The sequence below is a fragment of the Argiope bruennichi genome, chromosome 8 (genome assembly GCF_947563725.1).
Source record: "Argiope bruennichi chromosome 8, qqArgBrue1.1, whole genome shotgun sequence".
NCBI lineage: Eukaryota > Metazoa > Arthropoda > Arachnida > Araneae > Araneidae > Argiope > Argiope bruennichi.
The window spans coordinates 11057491-11069838 of record NC_079158.1 but is presented as its reverse complement, the minus strand read 5'-3'; the positions used below and the strand labels follow the sequence as shown (position 1 = coordinate 11069838).

Genomic DNA, 12348 nt, shown 5'->3' with positions numbered 1-12348 from the left:
CCCGAACTTACACAATAAAAAAAAAGACAACATTGTTTTATAACTAAACTGCCTGAGTTAGAACTGTTTAGCCTAATTGAATGACATATACAAATTCATTTTAAAGAACAGTTAAAAACATAAATGCTTATATAAAATAAAAAAAATATTATTGTAATTTTTAATAGGTTTATATATGTATAGTATGGGGTTAAATAAAAATATTTTTATAGTTTTTTCTAATGTTTTTATTCAATTTTTATGTTTCAATTACTTAAATTATTACAAATGGAAGAGTGTGAATTCAATGCACCCAAGGGAGTTTTGTTCCCAATGATCCATTCTAATGAAAAAAATGATCCCAATTTAATAATGATTTTTTATTGAACAATTTTCAATATTTATTAAGTGCAACCATTAAATGAAAAATTAAAGCAGTTCTTTTCTGTTCAACCAATTTACTTTTTTTCAAAATAATCATTTTCAAAAAATTATATTTGTGCAGGGCTACTTCGTACAGTGAGTAATTCCATGCATGTGGCTTCAAGGTGAATTTTTGTAAATTCAGCATAAAAACATCGTTTCTCAAGAACGCTATAAACATAAATGTAAATATTGATCTAATTTGATTTAAAATCCACATACTTTACTTAAATAAAGAATTATTAAAATAATGAGCATTATTAAACGAATTTAAGATAACGTTAAAATTTAAATAGCTTTGTCACTCGCAACAAACTATAAATTCTATTAGAGCAAATAGAATAAAATAAATTCATCACTAATTTTCAAAGCTTATATGCTGGCTGTGCTGAAAGCACAAATTTCTATGACTTTATTTACAGATTTCCAGGATTCTAAAGTGTCAAACTGTTTAGTCTTTACTTGCCCTTACACTTTTGCATTGTTATAATTGGTTTCTTCTAAATTGTAGATTTCATTTTCCAATTATTTCTACTATTTAAAAATTGCTTGTAATTTTTAAAAATAGTTTTTGACTTCCTTCTCCTTTAAATCAGTGACATGGTTTATGATCGTCAGTTTACTTTAATGATATGGATCCGTACGAAAAGTTCCTTTTAAATGTGTTGCATGAAATTTCAAAACATCTATAAAATTTACAAAATACCAACAAGTAAAGCCTTTTTTGCACAGAATGATACTCTGCACCAATTACCATGCTTATCCTACTCAGAATTTATTCATTCAACATGTTAGATTTCAGTTAAAAAATGGATAAAATAACTAAAAAAATGATCCTTTCTAATGGAAAATGCCAAATCTGGCAATACTTGCAAATGCAAGTTATTTTTATTTCTTTGAAAAAAAGTTTTACCAATAATATGGAAACCTGAAATTATAAGGAAAATTTTGATTTCTTTCATTATCTGATAATGCATAAAAATGAGAAATGAAATTAACAGGACGAGGTTTATTCTAACATATATCACTTCCACCATGTAGGTTGAAGTCCAAGACAACTTCCTACATTTTCAACAACCAAAGACTGCTGTGCGTGGAATTGCCCAATGTGCAGAATTACCATGCTCTTTCCTAATTCAGATTACAATTGCAGTACAAGATAATTAAAGTTGAATGCCCGCTCTCATTCCTAATATTGATTTTCAACCACTTGATCAATTGAGGGGGCATTGGGTTATAACTATGTTGAATTTATACTCATCCAAGTATATGAGTCAGATATTAAGCTTATACATAAATAATAGAAATAAAATACAATGGTTGATAAAAAAATACACTGGAAAAATTCTGTCACTTTTATTACAAAATAAAGTAATAAAATAGGATTCAAGTCAATGATTCTAAAACAAAGATTTCGAGGCAAAATCTAAATAACTGAAGTGTTAAAACACAGATGCCTTTTTAATTCAAAGACAATCATTCCAATGAAAAATAAGTTTTCTATATAAATGAAAATATTATATGAATAACAAACATTGTAAAACAGCTGGAATTTTTTAAATGAATTTTTTGATGAATTTAAATTTCTGTCTATCGGGTTACATTTGATTTAAGATCTATTGAACATAATTATTTTGTGCATTAGACCTTTTGTGCTTTTTTCCTACCCCTAATTTATAAGTTGTTCAGTTTCCCTAATTTTCTTATTGACAGCAAATGTCTTATAATGTCAAATACAAAGTTTTTTTTTTCTTTTTAAACAGAGTGTAAAAGGGGGGGGGGAACCATGCATAATCCTAAGAAATGCAAATTATACAAATCAGTAATTATATATATATATATATATATTTAATAAAATGAATAAAAAATAGGACTAAAGAAATAAAAAAATATAATGATTATGGATAATTATAAGTTAAAAAATAATTCAAAGCAATAACAGTATCAGCTAATGCAACATCTGACCCTGAATTAAGTTGCAAAATCCGTCTAAAGTAATGATTTGAAGCGTTTCTTTATCTGATCAGTTTTAGTCTCATTTTTATTTAAATGTTGCAGTATCAATAATAATTTACTGAATATGATTGATAAGATCAGGAAATTGTATAAAAAAAAGTTACTTATAACTTTTTGAAAGATATATTGATTGGCTCAAACATAAAATATTTTACTTCCTGTCATTTAAAGCATTTTTGCAATTGGAATAATAGATCTATTTTAAACAGTTAAAAATTACCTAATAAGCAACAATAAGAGTGGACATCCTTATATTAAGCTAGATATATCATTTATTTTTAAATAGATATGCATAATTTTGTAATTAATTTCCATCCGTCTTATAAACCTCCATCATATATAAATTCAGTATATTAAAAGGCCAATATTTAATTTGTTTTAAATACGAAAAAATTTGTAATATCTGCCCTTGACTATTTCAACATTATATATAAATAAATGTCCCTACTTATTTTTCAGAAAAAATCGTTTTTTACCTCATTGAGTAGATAATAAATTTGTGGAGTCAAATGAACATATGTAATTTCATTTATCAGTTAGAGATAAGCAAAAATAATAAAAATAAACAGATTCCTTAAAATATAAGTAATATGTATGGCTAAAAATTGCTTATACTATGGCTATGAAAATTTTCGAGCCATGTATAAAATTCCTTGATGTATTTTTCAGAAAAGTCGATTGTGTTCTACATACTTACTTTCAGCTTGTGCTCGCTAGCATCAAAGGATTCATCACTATAAAACACAGCTTCTATGGAATTAAGTATCTCTTGTTCAACCTGAGGATCATTCAGACTTTTGTGGACAGGCTCCTGCAAAATAAATAAATAAAAATTTAGTACACAGAAAAAAATATATATATAACAAGTATAATCAAAATAATATGACAAAATCAATAACAAAGAAAAATAATGTGAATTTTAAAATTGAATATTTTTTTTATTGCTTTTTTTAAAGCAATGTATGAAAAATACTTCAAATCATGCTTAAAACTTAAATAACAGACTTCCGTTATTTTGCTAGTTTCTTAACCACCTTTAGAAGATAGTCACCATAAGTTTGTTGGTGTGAAGTCACCATATAAATAAGCAGGTTCTTGTTCCTCTACTGGCTAAAGTAATGATTTGGATTGAGTTACCTTTACTCCAATAAAGGAATATACTCCCTACAGGAGGTTAAAATAGGACCAGGGATAACTGTTGTTCGAATTGTGATTATTAGGCCTTTACACACAATTTTGTCTTAAGTGTAGCAACAACACGCATTCACTAAATCAATGATGCTTTCGCAGGACAGGGGTAAATTCTTCAAAGTTATTTTGCTTAATCATGAATACCTACAGTGGTAGATTTTGACAATATGAAGTCATGGATTCTGAAATATTTTGAGGAACTCTCCTGGGAAAACAATATTGATGACAAGAAAGTAACAGGAACTACACTTATTTGAGCTTTTGACTTTATCATCATACTTGCTTTCTGATGAAAAACATGATTTTAGGAATAACATTCGATTTGAAGTCAGAGTCGTGGAGTTCCTTAGTGATTTTTTTATTCATTATAATTTTAAAGAAATAGTTTTTATACACTATCAAGATTCTTTGCCCAAGTGCTGGCAAATATACTGTAGTTTAAGAATAGGTAGGCAGTAACTAAGAGAAAACACACGCAAGTACGCACACACTGGTTTCTGTATCTTAGATATATATGTATATGAATAAATAGGTAAAAAAAATTAAAAAAAAAAAGGTAAATATTTTGTTGCCTTTTATTTTTATACTCTAAACTCTTTTATTAAATGATGTAAAAGAATGAAATGATAGTGATTTCTTTTGATATTTTAAATCAGATGGGCATAACAATGTTCAAGCATTCGAATTTTATATTAAATGGGAACAATATTAAAAAAATATATTATTGCTATTAATTTTTATACATATATTCTTATAAATTTATCATATTTTTTTCTTGAATTGAGTTTTGAAAAAAGGAAGCTTATTCAGTTTAAATAGCAGGAATGGTCTCTCTGCAACTTTCCAGTATATTCTTTAATAAAGGTATCACTTCCCTCTTCCCGTAAAATTGTGAACATTGAGCAATACTCTCAATGACATAAGTGCTCAGATTTTTATTTTCTGACACCCGTATAAGAGTTTTAAGCTTATAATTGAGAGAAAAAACTGAAATATACACTGTGAATGAATTTTTTTCAACCAATTGAAATCAAAATTTAACACAGAATTGCAGTTTTAATATTATGAACACATATCAAATTTCATTTATCTCAATGATTGCGGTTTTAAATTATCGCATATTCTTGTATGCAAAAGTACACACCAACAAGTGGTCAACTCTTTGACATAAATCATTAAATTTTTTTAATGAAATATAATAATTTTTTATAAACAGAGGACTATTATGGGAAAATTTCATATTCTTTCTGAATTTCAAACTGAAATAAGCATTGCCAGCTTTCTATAACCTGAATGGAATATTCTATAATCTAGTATATTTTCTGATAAAGAAAAATCAATTCTAAATAACAAACAAAATTAAATTTTAGAGGGAGGTAAAAATGCATATATAGAGGAGTATAAAATTTATACTTTTGATATAGTAATAAAAGAAATTAAAAAAATACCTGAAAATAAAATTTTACAAATATAGAAAAATATATTGAAAAGCATCAAAATATCACTTTTCTTCTTTTAATTTGGGAAACTTGTCTGTGATTCTTTGACAATATCATTTTCAATAAATAAGCAAGACAACTGACTCATACTATTCTGCAAATAATTCTTGCTTATTTTAGAACAGAAAAAATGACCCCATTCAATTTGCATTCAGATTCGGCATGACTCTCCATTAGATTTCAATTCATTTAAACAAAACGCGATCATAGAACTTTTATTTAAATATTTAATCACCAAATAAACTGAATTTAGAATGTTTCCATTAATTTAGATAAAAAAAATTAGTAATATTATTATCAATAATTTAAGTTATCTGACATTACTGGAAATGAAAATACTCGTCTTAAGCAATGATAACACTGTTGTGGGAAAAGATAAAATCTCCTCACTACTGCCAACTCTGATTCAAGAAGCAATGAAAGTTTGCACTATAGCATCAGAATTCAATGATTGATGAAAATGATTACTATTCAAAATTAATCCTTTTCATTGGATGAAGGAAAAACTGATAGATATTCTTTTTATGCTTTTAGCTTAACCCAGAAACAATTAATATCTGCATAAAACTTTTCGTAAATTACTATAGTTAGACTAAATTTAATAAATTAGTTGGAAAAATGTAGAATTAAAAAATAATTAATTAAAAGAATTTGCTTTAAATTCACCCCTAAAAGAATGCTATAGTTTTAACCCATTCAATGATAATAAAATTAATATTTTTCTTAAACAAACATATATGGTTTTCTAATAGATCATCAGTGTTGTTCAAAACATTAAAAATATCAATGAAAAAAAATCATTATAGGCATGCATATAAATAGGACAATGGTCCAATAACCATCTTTTTTTCAAATCACCCATACTTCAAGAACACATTCCTTGAACTCAAGGAACAATGTATCTTCCTATCTTGTCATGCTAGTGGACAGGGAACAACAAAAAGCTGGAATATTCTTGAATATTCCTATCAGTCTCTTTTGTCAAACAATTTCTTTTGTGTATGCTATTGCACATATGCAAGTGAAACTTGTTTTTAGTGTTTTCTTGTCATTCCATTAGTTCAGCTGCTACTTTATTTTGTAATTGAGAGTTTGTCTGATCATTTTTGTTGATGTAAAATGGTCAGGAAATTTCTAAAACATATGAATTCTCTCAAATATATGAATTCTTTCTACGATGAAGAATTTGATAATCCTCAAATAATAAGACCAGCCTGCAACAATTTCTTGTTTTAAAAGTAATAGTTGTTTTTTATGTATTTTCGCATGGTTATTTCAAAAATAATATCAGTTTTTACGTATCACATACAGTTTTTTTAAAAAGTAAATTTTTTAAATAAGTAAAAGTACACAGATTTTTTGCGATTTGGATAGGATAAATTAATAAAGTATGTATGTTTATTTGTTTAAATAAATTCTGAAGACCTCTTACTTCATTGAAATTAAATAATACATTTATATTGAATAAATACTTATAATTGTATTTAAAAAAAAAACCTTTTATTTTAAAATTCAAAACATTGATGGCAGTTGGATTTCACCGTGAAAAATGAAGTACCTGAAAAATTTAATAAAGCCAAATTAAATAACTTAATTCGTGATTTAGGTTTAACTAAAGAAAATGCAGAATTATTAGGCTCTCGGTTAAAAGAGAAAAATTTATTAACGACACATACGCCGTTTAGTTGGTACAGGAATCGAGAAAAGCAATTTTTATCATTTTTCAAATCTGATAATTTCTTAGTTTATTGTGCTGACATACCTGGTTTGTTACATGAATTAGAAGATAATATTCCTTATAATCCGAATGATTGACGACTATTTCTAGATTCCTCAAAGAGGAGTCTAAAAGCAGTTTTATTGCATAACGAATCTAAACTTGCATCAGTTCCAGTTGCGCATTCCGTTTTCATGAAAGAAACATATGAAAGTATGGAGATGCTTCTCACTAAAATAAAATACACTGAACACAAATGGGCAATATGTGGTGACTTAAGGGTTGTAGGTCTGCTTCTTGGGCAACAAAGTAGATTTACTAAATTTCCGTTCTTTATTTGTGAATGGAATAACAGGGACAGAGAAAGTCATTGGATAAAAATGATATGGTCGAAGAGACAAGAATGGATTCCTGGTAAGAAGAATATTTTAAATGAATATTTAATGGATCCACAAAATATTTTATTGCCCCCACTTCACATAAAATTGGGACTCAAAAAGCAGTTTGTGAAAGCTTTGATAAAGGTGGAAAATGTTTTGAGTATCTTATATCGAAGTTCCCAAAATTGTCTAGCGCTAAAATTAAAGAAGGTGTATTTGATGGAACACAAATAAGGAAATTAGTTAAAGATTCCAATTTTGAACAATGTATGACAAATAGAGAGAAGCAGGCTTGGGTTGCATGTAAAGATGTCGTAGAAGGTTTTTTAAGAAATGAGAGAAAAGAAAATTACAAAGAACTTGTAACTGAGTTATTACATACTTATCGTCTTTTGGGGTGCAATATGAGCATTAAAATTCACTTCCTTCACTCACATTTGGAATACTTCCCAGACAATTTAGGAAAAATGAATGACGAACAAGGTGAGAAATTCCACCAGGATATAAAGGAGATGGAACGCAGATATCAAGGACGGTGGGATGTTAACATGATGGCCGATTACCGTTGGTCTTTAAAAAGAGACAGTGATGTGGGCCATAAACGAAAAACTCGAAAAAGAAGCTTCTTCACTTCAAGAAAAACACAAAACTTATCATAATATTGTAAATGAACAGCATTATTGTGTTTAGTTAATAGTATCTTCAGTTGCAACTGTATGCATTTATACTGCATTTTGTTAATTTTTTCATCGTCATTTGTAAAAAAATCCTTATGTGTTACATAAAATTTAGTTTGCATTTTGGAATGACATCATCAATTAAAATTTTACAAACAAAAAAAATTTTCTTTTTTTTTGCAGGCTGGTGTAATTATTCTGTCAAAACCAGATATGGACATTGACAAAAAAGAAATGGACGATTCTTTCACAAATTGTAATATAGTTGGAATGGTGATGTGGTGATCCTGAAATTCGAGATACTGCTGGAACTATAGAGGTTTTGTCAAATATCTGCGAAGGAACTAGGTTTGATACAAAACCACCTAAATGGAAAAATATGAACCAAGATTTTTGATTTCACCATGTTTTTTTTTCGTATCAAGATCATCAGCATATTGGAGATAAGATATTAAGAAAAATCCGGTTGAACTTTTCCACATGGCTAATGATATGATATTGCATACAGTTATAATTAATATGCAGTACAGAAGAATGATCATTCTTTTGAATACAATGAAAGTGACATAAAAAAATTTATATGCATCCTTTTTTTACAGTGGTTATCATACTTTACCATATGAAAAAATGCATTGGACTGTAACAATTTGAAATATTTTCAGAAAATCAAACAACACATGGAAGAATGGTACGCTATTTTGGTAAACATGGTTGTAAAATGTACATGAAAAATAAGCCTGTGAAATGTGGATACAAGTTATGGATGTTGACATCATATAATGGATATCTCTACTATATTATTTCTTATTAAGGTCCTCAAGAAAAGTTTATGGAGCCACTTTCTCAAAATGATGTGGAATCTTTGCTCTGTTATGAAAAATCCTAAGTTTTAAAGGATATATATATGGATAACTTTATTATACATGGGTTAATAGTCCATTTGAAACAAAAAAGATTCTGAGCCAATGGAATTGTTCGAAATAACCAAATGTCCAAATGCTCTCTGATATTTTTGAAATCGTTAGCTAAAACTGAGCATTGTTTGACAAAGCAAACAAAATAGCAGCAGTTTTGCAGGAATGATAATCATGTAGTTTCATTATTAACAAATTTTGAAAATACAAAAGAGCACAGTAAAATACAGCATTGTGTGAAAGGAGGCAGAAAGGATGTTAATGTACCATTTCATGTTATAACAAACATAAAAATGGAGTTGATTTTTTCAACAGTCATATGGAAAATTATTTTACTTCTATTCTAGGAATAAAGTGGTAATAGTTTCATGAATTGTTTTACAACCACTCTCATCGAAGCCTGGAAAATATCCAAACTATTTTCATCTAATGATGCACAAGATTTATTATCATCTTGCAGGTCAGTAACAATAAGTTATCTACATGAAATAATTCCGTGAAACAACATTTGACAAAGAGATATGTTGCAGAATAATAAAGAATTTCATCTCCTAAATTGTGCGCATTTATTAGTAAAAACCAGATGGTCAGACAATGACAATTAAAATCTTGTAAGGGTAAAAAAAAAACTACTACAATTTGCAAAATGTGTAATGTTTGACTATGTAGATACTGTTTTTCAGATTTAATTTATAATATCTTTTTTGTAAGGCAAGTCAACCTTTGTAATTTTTAGTAGTATATTGGACTGCTGTCCTATTTATAGAATAGTCTGTAATTAAAAAAAAAAAAAAAAAAATTTAATTTTTGTTTTATATGTGTAAATTTCTTGCAGTGATCATGTCTTTAAAAATTTACATTTTTCCTATGGTTGTTTTTATGAGTGGATCCAATATGGGTTAAAAGATACTAACTGCTTTCAATGACCAACTATTTGCCATTCATATTAAAAAGTAATTATTTAACCATTTCAACTACCTTTAATTGACTACATTTTACCAAGATAAATGACAAAATATTTTAAAGAATTCTAGCACAATAAACATACAGCGGATTGAAAGATTAACTACACATGCAAGGAGGTAAAATTAATTGATGAATAAAACTGACATAATCTATCTGGTTGTTAAGGGCGAGTTTAGTTTAGTGTTTGCATTATAGTCTGATATTTCAGTAACTCTCAAAATGGTGTAGTAAGGCAGACAGACGATCACTAATGGCTTATTTAGAGATCATGAGCATGAGATTCCCTGGACACAATGTAATCATGCGGCTTTACATAAAAGTTCTAATGTACACCATAATTTTATGCTTAAAAAACTTTTTTGAGGGTGTCATAAACATTAAAGTTACATGTAAGTTAATCGAAATTAATCAAAACCATTATTCCCGAAGAACCTTAAGTTACCAAAGATGACTTGTATACTAATATATTTTAGTTTTATACCAACATAGTTCCACTGAAAACAATGCTATAGAATTTAATAAACAATTTTTCCCCCTTGGAACAAATAACAGCTCTTAGTACTTTTTTCTTAATGAAATATCTGACTATAAAAATATGGATAACATAAATATGAATTTTGAGCCACAAAGGATGCATATTACTCAAAGGAAAATCCAAGTGTAAACTATAGATAATGCATGCAAATGTCATATTAAGAAATTCATTTAAAAAAAAGGAATTTACTATTCACAGAACTAGCTCCTACTTCTTCATACTTCCACTGAATAAAATGTATAGCATTATATTCTATCAAATAGACAGAAAACTGCTTAAAATCTGTGCTTCTCTTATAACTCAATTAACATTGTCTGTATTTTGCTTTGGATAAAACTCATACAACTGTCTCAGCTTATTCTAAGTATTGCAGAAATTAAAATTTATTGTTTGGGATAATGCACAATAACATATAAAAATTCCCTCAAGGTTCTTTATCGATCAGTACAAGATTTGCGTAGAAGCATCAAATCATTTGGGTACACATTAACATTGCTTGAAGGGGATTTCAGGCAAACATTACCTGTAATTCCTTGATTGACAATAATGGATGAAATATTTGCCTGCCTAAAATACTCTACTTTGTAGAGACACAAGAAGATGTTTTGATTAACTATGAATATGCATGTTCAGCTGCAAAATGACTGATTTGCTGAGATATTCTCATATGAATTACTAGAAACTGGGAACGGAATGTTGTCGGTTGATCTGACCTACTGCATCATAACTTCTGCATTTTAGTGACATTGAAAGAAGAATTGATTGAAAAGTGACATACAGTCCATCGACATTATTGTGGAAGCAGACGGAAGGGGGCTAAATATCCAACATATTTTTTTTTAATTCGCTCGATCGGCCAAGGATGGCATCACATGTACTGAAATTAAAAATTGGCATACCAATTATCAGCCAAAGCTTTGTAACAACTGTGGACTGAGGTAAGAAAAAAAAAATAATAACAAACAACAGCATAGAAGCAACAATCTTCAAAAAACTTTTCAAGGGTAAAGATGTTGTCCTCCTTCACATTTCTATGATTCCAACATATATGCCATTTCAATTTAAGAGATTGCAATTCCCAACTTGAATGGAATTTTTAAATACGATCAACAAAACTCTGGGCTAATCTTTTGAATTGTACGGCTTAGCTCTAGACATAATTTCTTCACAAACTGAAAATTACATATTCTGATGTTACATCTACTGAGTGTTCTGGAATCAGTAAACCAGATAATTTCTATAAGTGGATAGACAATGAAACAACAAAAAGTATTGTACACCCACAAATATTGTAAAATTAATCATATTTGAAACATGCGTTTCTTTTCCATTTAATCAGACTGAGCAACAGAAATGCATGGAAGGGTACAGCTAGTTAGAAATACTATCAAAACTTATTTGTGAGTCTTTCTACATTACAATGCAGCATTTTAGGAATAAAAAAAAAAGAGTTGATAAAATTTAAATTACCTTTTCACGAGTAATAACTGGCTCCTCAGATTCTGGTGATCCTATTTCAGTCAAGTCTACTGATGAGCGACTGGCCTAAAAATATATATCCAAATTAAATAACAAGAAGCTAGTATTATATCAAAAAATTTTAATTTCTATCAATCTTTTGAAAATGTCTTAATAAAGCAAAGTGAATAAAATCAATAGAAGTTTAATAGCATTACATAAGCAAAAAATTAGGTTCTTTGTGATGAATATTGCCTCTAGCTAAATAGTGTTAACACAAGCTTGGAGGGAATTAAGTCCCAAGAATGGTGTAAACAACTTTTTCAAGTACTCAAAATATCAGTATAGGAATTTGTGCCAGTATATCTTTTTGGTGCATCATTTTGCCCAATTACAGTTTTGAATATCATCCATTATATTAAAAAATAGTCATTTAACTTCATGAAATTCTTTCCATAATTTTAAGTTACATAGAAACATAAATAACACATTTCACCAATGACAAAAGTGATTATGATCTAGTTCATTCAATAAAGAACCATTTACACATTTTGATATTAAGGTGCAAGAAGGGTAGAACATCTGGATAAACC

At 28.2% G+C, this 12348-nt stretch overlaps 1 protein-coding gene across 1 annotated transcript in view; it reads right to left on the bottom strand.

Annotated features, from left to right (window-relative positions):
* Positions 1–12348, bottom strand: part of LOC129980980 (syndetin-like) — a 67994-nt gene that overhangs the window by 52405 nt on the left and 3241 nt on the right. The window contains exons 2-3 of the mRNA XM_056091542.1: positions 11768–11842; positions 3116–3229 (exon numbers count right to left, since the gene is read on the bottom strand). Of these exons, the coding sequence (XP_055947517.1) occupies positions 3116–3229; positions 11768–11842 (189 nt within the window). The remainder of the gene's footprint in view (positions 1–3115; positions 3230–11767; positions 11843–12348) is intronic.